The 15,339-nt window shown below is 42.5% G+C and overlaps 1 protein-coding gene across 2 annotated transcripts; it reads left to right on the top strand.

Moving 5' to 3' along the window:
* Nucleotides 1-346: 346 nt before the first annotated feature.
* On the top strand, nucleotides 347-14,834 carry LOC127010132 (GATOR complex protein MIOS-A-like). Of its 2 annotated transcripts, none has more exons than XM_050883985.1 (18): nucleotides 347-477; nucleotides 2,087-2,276; nucleotides 2,459-2,662; nucleotides 3,638-3,809; nucleotides 4,536-4,666; nucleotides 5,523-5,620; nucleotides 5,921-6,012; nucleotides 6,322-6,518; nucleotides 7,423-7,607; nucleotides 7,903-8,048; nucleotides 8,404-8,499; nucleotides 9,098-9,321; nucleotides 9,541-9,671; nucleotides 10,683-10,821; nucleotides 11,123-11,261; nucleotides 12,040-12,253; nucleotides 14,004-14,251; nucleotides 14,530-14,834. In XM_050883985.1, the coding sequence occupies exons 2-18, from the start codon at nucleotides 2,144-2,146 to the stop codon at nucleotides 14,630-14,632; spliced, it is 2,652 nt and encodes an 883-aa protein (XP_050739942.1). In that variant the 5' UTR covers nucleotides 347-477; nucleotides 2,087-2,143; the 3' UTR covers nucleotides 14,633-14,834. The 2 variants fall into 2 exon arrangements, with proteins under 2 accessions (XP_050739942.1, XP_050739935.1); XM_050883978.1 differs by having other exon boundaries at nucleotides 9,529-9,671.
* The last annotated feature ends 505 nt before the right edge of the window (nucleotides 14,835-15,339 follow it).

The raw sequence follows: 15,339 nt of genomic DNA, 5'->3' as shown, positions 1-15,339 counted from the left end.
TCCTGACGCAGTGCAGGGGAAAAAAATTTGCACAAATGCTTGAATAAGTGCACAGAAAACAATGAAAATAAGTGATTGCAGCAACGAACAGAAAATTATAATGCTATAGTGTATCACAATGAGGAAAGTTACGTACTATTGAAAAGAGGACAGAGAGGAGGAGGACCTAAAAAGCGATACAAAGCGTTACAGGTCAAAAGAAGAAAATTCAAGAGTTGTGGTCACGTTGCCAGATTATCGTACTCAGAGCCTCGTATATACCGGTTTCTGAGCCATAGCTATTATAAAAACACACCAATAATTAATCATTTTAACGTTAACTCTATGTGAAAGCAGTTATTGGGGTCGAGGAGGCAGTTTTGAGGTCGAAAATCGGCAAACAGGAGGCTGAGTACGACAATCTGACACCGTTAATGGCGGTCACGTGACTTCAGGATCAGATGTAAACAAGGAGGCGCTGGAGGTGGGGTGTTGACGGTGAGTGCTCTATTTCTTTGCTCCATTATTCCTCGCGCCTTTATTGTTGGTGATTTTTGACTCGCGGGTGTTATAGAGGAGACTGAGGTGTTTGTGTGTAGTGAGTAGTGTCTTTCCCTCGGTGTTTTAATGTGTGTGTGTGTGTGTGTGTGTGTGTGTGTGTGTGTGTGTGTGTTGGGTCATGTCAGGGCAGCTTCGTGTTTAGAATAATTATCTTTTTTTTTTTTTTTTTAGCTTGACCAACCAAGCATTTTTTTATACAATTACACCCACCCAATTTCCGTATAACACCCACCCAGTTTCAGTATTACACCCACCCAACTCCAGTATTACACCCACCCAATTTCCGTATAACACCCACCCAGTTTCAGTATTACACCCACCTAACTTCAATATTACACCCACCCAATTTCAGTATTAAACAATGTTGCTGGCGGTTTCATTATTATTTTCTCTAACTAACTTATAATTTGCCTCCTTTTACAGTACAAGAAAGTGCAGCAGGTCTTTGTAAAGGCCCAGGGATGGTTTAGGCATGGGGTCATCATTTTCAACTTTAATTTTCTCTTATTATCACTTCCAGCGTCATGTCTTTCCCGTGTGCTTCTTTTTTTTTTAGCTTGTGTCATCCCAGTCTGTTTGGTCACCTTGCCCTCTCCCCATCTCTCGTGGGTTGCTTCATGTGTTCTCTGATAATGTGACTCTTGTTTACTTGTAATAGTCAAGAACCCGTGTGCCCTTCTTCAGGGGGCGTGACTCTAGGCCAGGGCTACTCAGCTATTATGAGCAAAGGTCCAGTTAGACAAGTTCAAATGTATGGAGAGGTCCGGATAAATATCATAGCTCGACCCCAGGCTCCAGGAGTAGAAAATATAATTAAATAACATAAAGGTCCTGGCGATGTATTCTTGCAAGTGTATTGTATGGTGCACTGCAAGGCAGGTATGAGGCTCAGTCTGTGTTTAGAGGCGCTCGTGTAACAATGGACTGAGAAAAGCCAAGCCACCCAACTTTGTAATTAATGAGGCTTGCCCCCCTGGCCCCTCCCCAAGGTAAAATGTATATGAAAATGCATTATAATAATAATTCTTTCACGTGCTAAATTAGGATATTGGTTTGGAGTGGTGATTCTTAAGATTAACCGAATCCTTTGCCAGGACCTTCATGTCATCATATTTTCCTACTTCTGGAGCCTGGGGTCGAGCTACAGCACTCAGAAGGTCTGGGTTCGGAACGTGGGTCACCAGTTAATTTAACAAAATAATTTTTTACTCTTATATGTTAACTACTACTAAATTAATTTTAAATCTTCTGTTTAAATTTAATTTATAAAATAGCTGTATAAGTTTTTGAAATGATTTGATTTTTGTCGATAAAAAGTGGCATCGTATAAATCCCTTAAAATTTGACAAATTGGTTTGTGACATTGCTAAATGTAGTAAGCTGAGTTGAGGCCAGGTCGCTACCCCACCATGGAAGCTTGCCCAGAGACACAGATGTGGTGGCTCTGTTAGCTAGAGGGACCATAGTGAGGACAATCTTAGAATGTTGGAAAGTGAGAAAAAAGGAAAGGTTACAGATCTTGTCAACACAATTCTCTTTTCTGCAGGTGCTGTCCCCTGCCTGCCCCTCGCAGCGCCATGTCCTGTGACCCCAGGAGGCAGCCATGACTATGAGTAGTGTGCGTGTGGACGTCCAGTGGTTGCCGGCGGCCCCTGACCACTTCCTTACCTGGGGCACCGACCTGCAGCTGTACCAGGTGCAGGATGCCACACCCGCAGAGGCCGTCCAGCCTCCACGTGAGTTCCTGTGGACCAAATAGTTCCCCTGGAAGCTTATTTTACTGGATTATATGTGGCTCATCTTTTACTTCCCCAAAACTAATGAAAAGCAACCTGGAAAGAGGAAAAAAAGGCTGTTTAATGTATGAGAGCAGAAAAATATGCTTAACAGACAAGGCTTAACAAATGGTTCCTTGCAGGGCTGCGCTTGAGTCCCCACTCTGTGGCGTCTCTGCTGGCCACCAACAATGACATCCAGTACATTAAGTGTGTGTCGTGGTGGCCCGGCGTGGAGGCTGACCCGGCGCAGCAGCTGCTGGCGGTTGGTCAGGCCAACGGCAAAGTGGCCCTCACCAACTTCAGCAAAGTGGCTGACCCTCGAGGCATCAAGGGCAAGGAGTTCAGTGAGTAGCCTTCCATTGGTTTGCTGGGTTTTGTATATCCTTTGCTTGTTTCTTTGGATGACTCATGTGGATGTTTGTGGCAATATACCATTGCCTTAATTTTTACTCATTATTTATTTATGGAAGTGTTTAAATTTGAGGTTAAGCAATTGCTTTTGGTCTAAATTTATTAAACTGATTAACTTTTGGGAACACTGACAAAACCTGACTGAATGACGCTTACTACCCAGCACCCGATTAGAACCAATGCCTTGGCTGCCTTGCCACCCGAGGGTCTGTAGGACTTATAAGTCACCTACCCTCACCTGATAGAGTAAAGTCACATATATGCCCACTGAGCCAGGTCAAGGAAGGAAGGCAAATTTGAGACTCCTCTTTCCTTTTAGATCCCCAGGTGGCACCGTGGGCAATGACACCAACGTACTGGTTCAAATCCGGTGCTGGGTTGTAATCAACTTGTCTTGTTAATGACTTGACTGAATGATGGTGAATAAATGACAAGAACTATCTGAATGACCTCCTTTTGCCACCAAGAGATTGATTTTCTCATTGTAGGCTGTGTGGGGTCTACATGAGAATAGAAAATCATCAGTTTGACAATATACAAACCTTTTAAACAGATGTGGAATGTAGTACAAATTGGGAACAAAAACAACAACAATTACAACAAAAGTAGAGAAATGACCTACTACATATATTTGTTATATTAGATGATGTGTAAAGTAAGTGGAGGAGTTCATATCATTCTGTCCTCACTCCTCATGGTACAACAGACAGTAGCAAAGAAAAATATATTCTAAATTCCATGTAAATGATGACCCACTTCCCCCTACTCATGCAGAAAATAATGAACTATAATGCCCCCCCCCCCCCCCTTCACCATTCATGCAGAAAATAATGAGCTACGATGGCCTCCCCCCCTCATTATTCATGCAGAAAATAATGACGTTCCCTTCCCCACTCCCCTTCATGCAGTTCCCAAGACGGCCCGGCCAGTAAACTCCCTGGCCTGGTCGACGCAGGAGCATCAGCTGCTGGCGGTCGGCCTGGAGAAGGTGCGCACAGACCACTCGGTTGTGGTGTGTGATGTGATGCGCCCCAGCCAGGCCGCCTCCTACACCTTCGACCAGCGGAACTCCACCTCAGGGTCAGTGGTGCCGTCCCCCTCAAGGATGGAAATGGCAGTTTGGTGTTGTGATCATTGAGTTGTGGAAGTTGATCTGCTTTTTCAATATTTATTTTTTGTTTTACTTCTTTTTACTTCTTCTCTATATTATGTACTTTATTTGTTTATTTGCTTTTCCTTGCATTGTTCTCCTCACACAGTACATCAGTATTTGTGTTGGTTTTATTAATTCTTATGTTTTATGGTATATAGGTGGCTACCCAAGTTCCCGGGGATCCGAGCTTTGTATATAGATAGATAGATGACACACAGTTGGGTCTCTCCAATAATGTCTAGTTGGTGCCTGAAAGGAGACATTATTAACAAAAGTGTTCTTCGTGTGGCTTTGAAATATGTGACTGAAGGGTTACTTTTAATGTTGTGCCACATCAGAACTTTTACCCATTTTTCACATTTGAAACCATCTTGTCACTACCTTTTTTCATCTGGAGTAATAAGAATCATAAGTGAATTGACATGAGTAGCAAAGTTCATCTTGAAGGAGTCAGGGCAGTGTTTGGTAAGGGGATAAGGGTTGTTTCAAGGCCAATTCTTGTTTCCATTTAAATTTTTTCCCCTTATTAGTACATGCTTTGCTCCCCTAATGTCTTGTTGCAGACATAATGTTCTTTTTGATTTCTAACCTATGTTACATTGATGCTCTGTGGATTTTACATTAATGCTCTGGTTTTCTTTATCTTGCTGCAGGGATGTGCTCAAGCCTCTGGTGGAGTTTGGTAACGCTGAGACAGCGCACAGCGTGGCCTTCTCACTCCACACGCCCCGGACGCTGATGGCCGGCATGAACAACAAACAGATCAAGTTATTTGACCTTAGAGGTATTGTGACCCCATATCCTCATGCACATTTTATGCCTGAACTTTGGTAGTTTTTGTAGTATAGGAAACATGCGGCTAACAAGTCAGCTTACATTAGACTCTCCCTTCATGGATGGGCAGGAAGGTGGATGAATAGCTCATTATCAGGAGCTGCTAAGTGTAGGCTGTCTGGCCACTTGTAGTGTCCTTGTGTCCTTTTGTATTAGTATTTGTAAAGTCTGACATCATACATTGCCTGAGTCCTGCATGATGACATCTTGCTCTAGTCTTCTGTACCTGTTCTATCCCTCTTGCACTTTTTGTTGGTACTGTCCATGTATTGTTGGCATGGCATGTTGTTAAGGAAAAGCAGAATAAGCCACGATACTTAATCTTGGGGTTGCAGGTTCCTTTCCTCAGGCACAGGCACAGATGATGTTCAATTTATTTTTATTTATTTATTATTATTGTTATTATTATTATTATTATTATTATTATTATTATTATTATTATTATTTTATTATTTTTTTATTTATATATTTTTAAGAGACAAGGGCTGGTTGAGTTGGGTCATAGCATTCCATAATGACTTATCTCTTAGAGTGCAGCTTGCTTTTGTTACCCTTACTTTATATCATAGTTGTATAGTCAGTGATCTGGAAAAGGAGTTCTGAAGAGTAACGGTTTGCCCATTATTGATTGCTTATGATTTGGTTTTCCTCAGTGACTTGTGTCTTGAGGAACACTGTCTGGCAGTCTTTGGCAGTCTTTCTTAGTCTGTCATTGCAACTTTCTCTTCAGCTCAGAGCTTCAGTCAGTTGTAGGTTGAGTCTTTGTTAAATAGTGTGACGTCACCCTCAAGTCCTGCTTCTTACAGAGAATAAAGTGATTGCCTCCACCAACACCAAGGCTGTGTACGGGATCTGTACAGACATCCACAATGAACACCGACTGGCTTCATATTTTGAGAGTCAGGCAAGTTACTTCTTGTTTCCCCAATGAGTTTCATGTTATTTTGTCTTGCACTGAATTCCTTCTAGTACAATGCATTCATATTATCACATATCTTGCATGAATTACTCTTAATAAAATTGAGGCCTTTTTTGAAATCTTTATTTTGCCAAACTCAGTACCATGAAAGACATGAATATAGAATGTGTTTCTTTAAAAGTCTTTTTTTATGAGTTAAACTTGTTTACCTTATTGGATTATGTTATCAGTGAGGGAGTGTGTGATCCAGAAGCCATTTGTTCAAACAGGCCTTTTGTTTTACAGGTTTCTATATGGGATCTGCGAAATATTGAACGCCCGGTGCTGAACCTGGACGCCAATAAGCCTGTCACAAAGCTGGCCTGGTGCCCCTCACGGTTAGTCACTTATAATGAAAGCTTTCTCTGCATAGCCTTTTTGCCAACTTGCCAGCCCCTTCCATTTTTTATTAGTATGCAAAAACCACAAATTTGGCTTAATAAGTCTTCCTATGGATTTCCCCCATTGCCTGTTCATGCCCTTCATTCATTCCCTGCATGTCATTTGACTCTGACTCTTTACCTCCCATGAAATCTTTCCCTTTATTCTCTTTACAGCCTCTCCCAGAGTTGAGCTTGTCATTTGTCATCTCTCCTCACTTGGATATTAATTTTCCCTATATAACACCTGACTACCTCCACCTCCAGGTTAGGGCTCGTGGCGTCCCTGTGCCGAGACAGCCCCTCCATGCGGCTCTATGACATCATCCATTATGCAGCCGGTGGGGAGGACCAGGAGCCGGCCGTCATCACACGCTCCATCACCCCTGACCCGGGCACCTGCATCTCCACCTTCTCCTGGCACCCGACACATGAAAACAGGCTCCTCAGTGCCTCGTACGCAGGTGTGGCTTGCTTGTGTTCATTACTCTATACCCTTACCTGTGCTGTGTGCCTAAATGTGTCTGTATCATATAGGTTTGTAAATGTTGAAAGATCAAACATCGTAGGAGCATAGAAACTCACTGCTCGTTGCTACCCATAGTTAACCCAGTAGCTGTGGGGATCTTGTTTCTTAATGGTCCCTGTAAGCGAGAAAAATGAGAAAAAATCATCATTCACGCAAACTATTTCATTATATTTATCAACGCATCTGTGATCAGTTTATGCATCATCTATTTCGTGGGGTTTATATCATGGCAAAAATTTGGCCCATCGCTGGTACACGGTAAAGCCACAAATTTGGCCCATTGCTGCTACTGGGTTAAAGTGCTGTTACAATCACCGGGTAAGCAAACAGTCCTGGTGCTCTGATTCATTTGCATCTTAATAACATCATGAAGGCTTGTTACTGCATGGTGGAAGGGGTTAGATGAAGTAATGACTTGAGTTTATTGTCCTGGAATGTCATTGTCATATATTTTGTTTTGCCAGTCGCACTAGAATGAATATAGAAAAAAGGTCCTGCAAAAAATTTCATATGGTACATTGCATCTAAGACAAGGTTGCACTATGTCTCCCTTATGTCCCACTTGGAAAAAAATTGAACCGTTGTCAATATGTTGTAGAGATGAATCATTGTTAACATAGGCTGTATTTCACCCCCAAAATATAAAACCTAAGGATAGCCATCTATTTATGATAGCTCCATAGACCTTGCAGTGACAGCATTAATAGCACCCACTACCCAAAACATACTAGTAATTCATAGTAACTGAAGGGTAATAATAAAAACACATTAATAGTTGCCTTAAAATTTAATAATATAACCAACATAATAATATACTTTTATCTGTATGTCCTCCACAGGGAATCTTGTGGATTACAGTGTGGAGGAGAGGATCACCGTGAACTGGTCGGCCACCAGCGCCCTTGTCTGGACGCAGGGCAAGAAGACCCTCCATCAGGTGGACTGCCAGCACCCTGTGTACGGCCACTACGATGATGTGCTCACGGCCATCGTCACACGGGCTCGCAAGAAATACGGCCTCTATGTAAGTGTGTGCTGAAAGAGGCTATTGAACAAATGTGTGTTTGTGTGTGTGTGTGTGTGTGTGTGTGTGTGTGTGTGTGATTACTTATTTGTGGCTTACAAGGCCTGAGCTAAGCTTGGATAGTCTTGTCTCCTTGTCTTTATTTGTCCAACCTATCCTTCATTTGATGGACACTACCTGCCTCCACAGTCTCCTCCTGCAGATTATTCCACTCATCTACACTTTCTTATGGGAAAATGTGTTTCTGAGGGTGCATGCTTAAATAACTACAGCACCTTCTGTCCTCTTTAACCAGATGGACACCTTGGCAATGAATGGTGACGTCACAGATGACATTTCCCTCCGCAACCTGTGGACGTGGCTGGACGCTGCCAAGAGTCTGGCCACCAGTGGGAACTTTAAGCTGCCAGGAGGAGTTCCCTACAGGTACCAGGGAGTCTGGTGAGTGCTGAAGAGGTTGTCTTTTCTCCTTGGGTGGTTATTTGTTTGAAGCTTATGGAAGAGTAATTTTTGTTGGACAGTTTATTTTGTAGTTTTAGTAATGGAAAATTTACAACCACTTCACATGTAAATATCATAAATATGAAACTGAAATGAATTATGTAGCAGAGACTAAGGCATATTAAGAGGAAGTGTTGAATATTGTGCAGTGCTCATTTATTTTTAAGATAATATTGAACATCAGAAAAGTCAGAGCTTTTGCTTTTGCTTCAGAATAGAATATTTTATGGAACAGGACAGACTAACCTACCTTGGACTTGTTCCTTATCTCAAACACAACCTTTGCGTGTTTCAGGAGTCTCATGACGGCCGACACCTTGTCTTCAGATGTCATGAACCGCCCCTGGATTGGTCATGAGGGTCAGAAGCAGCAGTTTGCCAAAGTGTTCAGGTAAGAAATGTGCCACAGTGGTAAATACAAACACAATAACTTAAAGAATTGTATTTAAGATTATTAACTTAGAACACCGAAAAGGACAGAGTGAATGCAAATGGTTCTGTTAATGCCATCCTGAATTTGTGGATCTTTTGACTTAAGGGTCTACAGCATCATTGACTTCACTGTGATGCTGCAGCATTTGGTCACAGTTTATGCTGGTGCAGGAAGTCCATGTAGTGGTGCCTCTTGCTTCACACATCCCATCAGTGCTTTGATCAATGAAAATTTGTGATGCTGAAGTGCATCTGGGAGTGCTCAGTCATTTGACCTGATTCTCAATTATTGAAAGGACTTCAATGCAGGACCCATGTCTGTCAATTTTATTTGTTATCAACCAGATTAGTTATCGATTTGTTTGCAACCTGGAAAGTTTAAACTCCTCCAGGGAGGGATTAGCAGAAGTGCATCCCTAAATTTGAAGCAAATCAGTTGTCTAAGAGCTATTCAACCATTTCATATTTTATTTCAGCAAATAGTGAATGGAAAAAGGTATGTAGAATTTATTTGTATTGAAGATTGTGTTACTAACTACACCAATGTGTGTGTGCAGGAGTGAGGAGCGCAGCCGTGCCCTGGAGCTGTGTTCCTGGGGCTTTGAGAACGAGGGTCTGCTGGGAAGCTTTCTTGCCCAGCTGGAGGCAGCCGGCAGCCACACCCGGGCTGCTGCAACAGCTGTGTTCAACCAACGTATTAAACAAGCAGTTCAAATCCTGCAACGCGGGGCTTCTAGCAACAAAATGCCTGCACTTAATTCAACTGCAATGGCTCTTGCTGGTAATTTGCATTTGTATTTTTTCCCCTCTACAAAAACTGAGGCTGATGCCACAGCCAAAATGATAATTCTCCTTGTTACTCAATTATTCTTGCAAGAAAATGCTAGGGGAAAATTACTGCAATGGTGTATCATGATAATTGTTTTGTTGCATACGGTAGCTATTGAGCAATGATCTTATGTACTGTCAAACCTATACAAAATAACAGGTTTTCCTACAGGGTACACGGAGGAGCGGAAGGGCCTTTGGAGGGAGACCTGCGTCAACCTTCGGGCCCAGCTGACTGACCCTTACCTCCGCGCCATGTTTGCCTTCCTCACCGATGATGCGGATTCCTTTGACCCCGTGCTGGTGAGTCACTGTCCTGAGATGCAGTACTCTTGGTGTCTCAGTCAGTAGCTTCCTGGTAACCTCGGCTTGATCGCATTCACATTCATGGGCTTATTTTGGGTTACTGACTGGTCCCATGGCCCAACTTCCCTTTAATTAATGGGTGTCTGGTGGGCCTCAGCTAGAGAGGATAAAAGTGTTGGAGAAATGACATGGCCACACTACTTCATATGCGTTATCCGAAGACATGGGGAAGCTGCCACTATGCTCGAGAGAGGATGTGACCCCGCCATACAGAGCCCACCTTTTACCTTTATTTAGAGGTGGTGGATGCAGTCATTGTATGCTGTTTTAGTATGGGAATGTGGAGTCACTGGTAGGTTTGTCCAAGATATCATAAATGTGCTTAGTAATTCCTATGACTAAACTGTGGGAAGCTTTCTGTGTTTAACCCGGTAGCAGCAGGGATCATGTTTCTTCATGGTCCCTCTAAGCGAGAAAAATGAGTAAAAATCATCACTCACACAAACCATTTCATAATACGTATCAAAGCATTTGTGATCAGTTTGTGCATCATCTATTTTTTTGGGTTTATATCTTGGCACAAATTTGGCCCGTCGTTGCTACACAGTAAAGCCACAAATATGGCCCGTTGCTGCTACCGGGTTAAGAAGCCAACACAAGCCACAACAAAACCCAGAAACCTGTTAGAGACTGTTTATTCAAGTTAATTTTGTGCTATTTCTATCACTCATTTTTTTGGAAATTGGGTTTAGTCATACTCATTTGATAATTACTAATGTGCCTTATTTCTGTATTGGCTAGGTAAGCTTATTCCTGCAAATCCCACACAATTTTTTTTCAGTTGTGACATTCTGTTGGGAGGCTGGGCTCAAGTTAGGCTGCTTGGCTGACTGATGGATTGTTTGACTACATTTGTGTTGCGTCAGGCTTTGAGTCAATCAGTGTGATATGATAGTTTGGATTGCATAATTCTTTTTTAACTTCACTTCTGGTAATGTGCTGCTGCAGGGCGAGACGGACATGGCCATCCAGGACCGCGTGGCCTTTGCCTGCACCTACCTGAGTGATGTGCGTCTGGTGGACTACCTGGAGAAGCTGAACACACGGCTCACGGAGGAGGGGAACCTGGACGGCATCTTGCTGACAGGTGTGTCCTGACAGTCACTTAAGACTATTTTCATTTCATTGTGCCATTAGTGCTGGGAAATTAACTAAATGAATTCAGGCAAAGGGCAGCACTTTATTTCTCACTCTCTTGCAGCAAACAAAAAATCACAATACCTCTCCTTTACTTCTCTCAAGCTGTGAAAAAAAAAAAAAAAACATTATTTTTTATTTAATCAATGCACTGCACTGCAGGGCACGTACCATGTCATGTCTGTATGTGTGTATGTGTGTGTGTGTGTGTGTGTGTGTGCACGTGTAAATTCAGCACTGTCCCCGTACAGGTCTGTGCTCTGAGGGGATAGACCTGCTGCAGCGTTACGTTGATCTGACAGGTGACGTGCAGACAGTGGCGCTGGTCACCATCCACACCCTGCAACACGCCATCGCCAAGGACTCCCGGCTGGCCCACTGGGTGCAGAGGTGAGCACACTTTGGTTCTGTCACAATACCCAAATCTGCTGCCTGTCTTACACCTTTGCACAGCAGGATCTGAATTTGTCTGGAGTACATTTTATCCTCATATTTGTTAATTCAGTTTGTGCATTCTCTGGGAAAGACTAAATTATATACATTTCAAAAATACTTTAGCTAAGTGATGACACACATTACACATCTGAGGCATTGGTATGACTGAGTGATTTGCCTAACCCACAGGCATGCCATTTATGCATTCAGTCTTGGACTTAGCTGCAAGTTGCCTCATTTGCACATGTGCCAGAAATGGCTGATTTTGGCACACAAACTAAAGGAGTACCAGTGTGATAATGATCATTGTGGGGGTGCACGGGTGATTAAACTAATGGTGGCCAAGCGTATTAAAGGATCAGGCTTTTAGTAAGTCTTGCCTAGTACAGGTACCCTGCCGCTCTCATGCTCGATACATCGCTTTGTTTACACCCCAAAATCATCTGTTTCTGGTGCAGGTGTAGATGAAATGAAGAGTGTGGCTGACCAACAGCTACTTAGTCATAAGGTACTGAGTGTTTGGCTCATGATAGCTTAATGTAAGGGATGGTAAGAGGTGTTTCATCATACTTTGGTCACATTACACTTTTTCAATAGTTCATGGATACCTGTATATGCATTCTTGCCTCCATTTATGAATTGTTTCAATGATAGACCCATAATTAACATTTGGTTATGTTACTTTTTGGTTTAGGACTCTAGATTAATACAATGAAAATGTGGTCCTCAACAGCTACAGGAATTTGCTAGACAGCCTGTGCCTGTGGAATGAGCGAGCACAGCTGGACGTGATCATGAACGAGAACAAACATGCGGAGCGGCCGCCACAACACATCTACATCACTTGTAACTTCTGCAAGAAGGGCATCACTCCCTACATCCAGGCTGCCGGCCGCCCCAGGAACCCCTACGCACGGTTTGGCACGGGCTCCTCTAGCAAGTCAAAGGTATGGAAATGTGGTGGGGCTGGTAGCCTCATTACTTCATATACATCAAGGTTAATTCGTGCAAAGAAGCTGATCAGAGTAGGAGGTGCTTTATTGCAGTCAGTTCCCATTTTACATTTGTAATAGCATGTATCACTCATAGCCTAACCACCACCATTTCCACAAGTATTAGCGTCTTCCATTTAGCGTAACCCGTTTCTGGGTTGTGATCTGTAGAGTCCCTTGATAGATAGAGTCCTGACAACCCAAGATTTGGACGCCATTATTGGCCCTGTTTTCGCCGTGCTTTTCAAATGCTAGCACACGCTCTCTTTTGTATTTGTTTCACAGCCATACGGGTTGTCCACTGAAACTGAGCACACTTGTGTCAGACCTGCACACCTTCCCCTAACAGCCAGCAGGGAGCCAGCGAGCTCTGGGAAAATTATTAAGAGACGTAATGGTGGGTTGGCGACACCTGTTGGTGTAGACACAAACTGTCTCTTAATAATTTTCCCAGAGCTCGCTGGCTGCTGGCTCCCTGCTGGCTGTTATGGGAAGGTGTGCAGGTCTGACACAAGTGTGCTCAGTTTCAATGGACGACCCGTATGGCTGTGAAACAAATACAAATGAGTGTGTGTGCTAGCGTTTGAAAAGTGTGGCGAAAACAGGGCCAATAATGGGGGGGGGCCCAGGTAGGGGAAAAATAATGTCCCACTAAGAGCTGGGCTTAGGAAGTTAATTATGAAGTCTCTCTCTCCCTCTCACACTCTCTCTCTCTCCCTCTCACACTCTCTCTCTCTCTCTCACACTCTCTCTCTCTCTCTCTCACACTCTCTCTCTCTCTCTCTCACACTCTCTCTCTCTCTCTCTCACACTCTCTCTCTCTCTCTCTCTCACACTCTCTCTCTCTCTCTCTCAGCTCCTATATATGCATGTTATCGACCAAGCCTTGTGCAAACAGCTGTAGTACTTCTCAGTATTGTGAGCATGGTCACAGTACTCAATGTGCTCCCACTTGACCTACCCTGATTGTTGCATGGCAGACATCTTGTTACCCCGATTCAAATGCACAAACCCTTCAAGTCATTTCCTCTAATCATATCAGCTTTTCATATTTACATACCCTCTCCTTTGCTGAATGCTGGTTAACCATGAAGCAGACAATATTCTATTTTGAAACATAGTACAATAAGCACATGATGTTAGAAACCAGCAGAATGTTGGAATGGAATGTAACAGTAGCAGGCTGCCATTACTACATTCTGCTCTGAATTCTGCTTGCTTTAAGTAGCATCTGCTCATTGTATTATTTTTTTAACAACCATAGAATCTCTCCATTAATGTCTAATTGGTACCTAAAAAATGCTCGTTCGCAAAAAATTATTTGCGTGACAATAAAGACATGTAGAAAGGGTTAATTTTCCCAGCATGTTGCTAAGGATGGTGCAAGTAAATGTGAGCAGCTGATGAGAACAATAATGAGGGTCAAATTGGCCACCATACAGCATTCAAGGCTGACAAGTGGAAGCACAGTCTGCACCACACAAGATAACTCAATTATGAACAGTACTAAAGCTGGCTGCTTTTTTATTATTTAACTCTTAAAAATTTGTTTTAACTTTTAATCTCTTGTTTTATATTTCTCGTATGCTTTTGCAATGCACATTTGAATATTATATAAAATTTATATTAAATTAAAGTTTGGCTCATAGTCAGCCTAAAAAGCGGACTCTAATCAGATATAACACTGAAATTTTATACTTTCCAGATGCAAGCGTGTCCCAATTGCCGGAAGCCGTTACCACGCTGCTCTCTGTGTCTGGTGCACATGGGGACTCCAGCGGGCTGGGGAAACACTACCCAAAAGTCATCTGCTCAGGAGGAGGGCGGGGAGGGGTCGGCCTCAGCCTCCACGCCCAGCAGCAAGAGGAAGCTGACGCACTTCTCTTCCTGGATCACCTGGTGTCAGACTTGTCGTCACGGGGGACATGCGCACCACCTCATGGAGTGGTTCAAGTAAGTGCAGCGCAACCTAGAAAAAGACATTCAATCTCAACAATTGATACAAAATTCCTCTTAACTGTTATTTCTCTTGTACCTCCTTTTTCTTCACAGATAGTGTACATTATCAACTCTCTGCATTTTGTCAAGTATTTTTACTGTATCCTAAATATACCTTGATGATGGGCATGTTAAAACTTCAATTCTATCATCATGAACTCAGTAACCACTGTAAGATGTATTTCCATGCATCAAAACAGATTTTATCAACAGAACTTTCTCTCGTCTTTCAGGGAACACACCGAGTGCCCGGTCACAACCTGCACCTGCAAGTGTATGAGTCTGGACACAGTGAGTAAGGTGGCCTCGTCCTCAGTCAGTGTTGTGCCCAAGTGAAGTCAGCAGATTATGTGTAATATATAATTATAACTTAATGAGAGGCTGAGACAATTAGGATGCTGCACATGTGATGTAATAATTAAAAGAAATATATTTGTATTTTTTTGTCACTTAAGAAAACTTTCTTACCTTGCTCAAACTAAGTTTTATTTCCCTTACAAAAAAGTATTTACTTATTGTTAATAAAGATCAAAGCTATGGAAGTATTTCTGTATCCTTAAAATTAATGGTAAAAGCCAAATTACCAAAGTAGAATCTATGAAATGCTTAGAGGAAGATCCAAGTTACAAGAGTGAAATATTGAAATGGAAATGGTAGATGGAAATGGTAGGAAAGTGATACAAGAAAATGAAGGGAAGAATTTGAAGAAAAAAATAGTGAATAGACAAAACACTTGAGTGTGTGGTTTGACTAAGGGAAAGTATAAAAGTGTGGAGAGTAAAACAGGAAGAGGTTTGGCAAGTGTATAGAATGGCCCCAGAGTGAATAACTTTAAAATTTATGTGGAGAAGATTGGGATCAGCCATATTCTGCAGTTGGGAAACATGACGAGATTTTGAGAAGTGTGCAAGTTTAATGAACAAACATGGGTGGATGAAATGAGAGGGAAGAATTCATTACACTACAGGTAGTATAAGTAAACCATTGGAGAATGAATATCTTGAGAACACTTAACCAGTACTACAGTAACCCTTCCCATACCA

Source organism: Eriocheir sinensis, chromosome 4 (assembly GCF_024679095.1).
Source record: "Eriocheir sinensis breed Jianghai 21 chromosome 4, ASM2467909v1, whole genome shotgun sequence".
In the NCBI taxonomy this organism is placed as follows: domain Eukaryota; kingdom Metazoa; phylum Arthropoda; class Malacostraca; order Decapoda; family Varunidae; genus Eriocheir; species Eriocheir sinensis.
This window is presented reverse-complemented; position numbering and strand designations above follow the sequence as displayed.

Coding starts and splice junctions, on each gene's coding strand:
- LOC127010132 (XM_050883978.1), top strand. CDS start 2,144: ATGACTATGAGTAGTGTGCGTGTGGACGTCCAGTGGTTGCCGGCGGCC. Junction 5,621..5,920: donor CTTCATATTTTGAGAGTCAG/GCAAGTTACTTC, acceptor TTTGTTTTACAG/GTTTCTATATGGGATCTGCG. Junction 8,500..9,097: donor CAGTTTGCCAAAGTGTTCAG/GTAAGAAATGTG, acceptor GTGTGTGTGCAG/GAGTGAGGAGCGCAGCCGTG.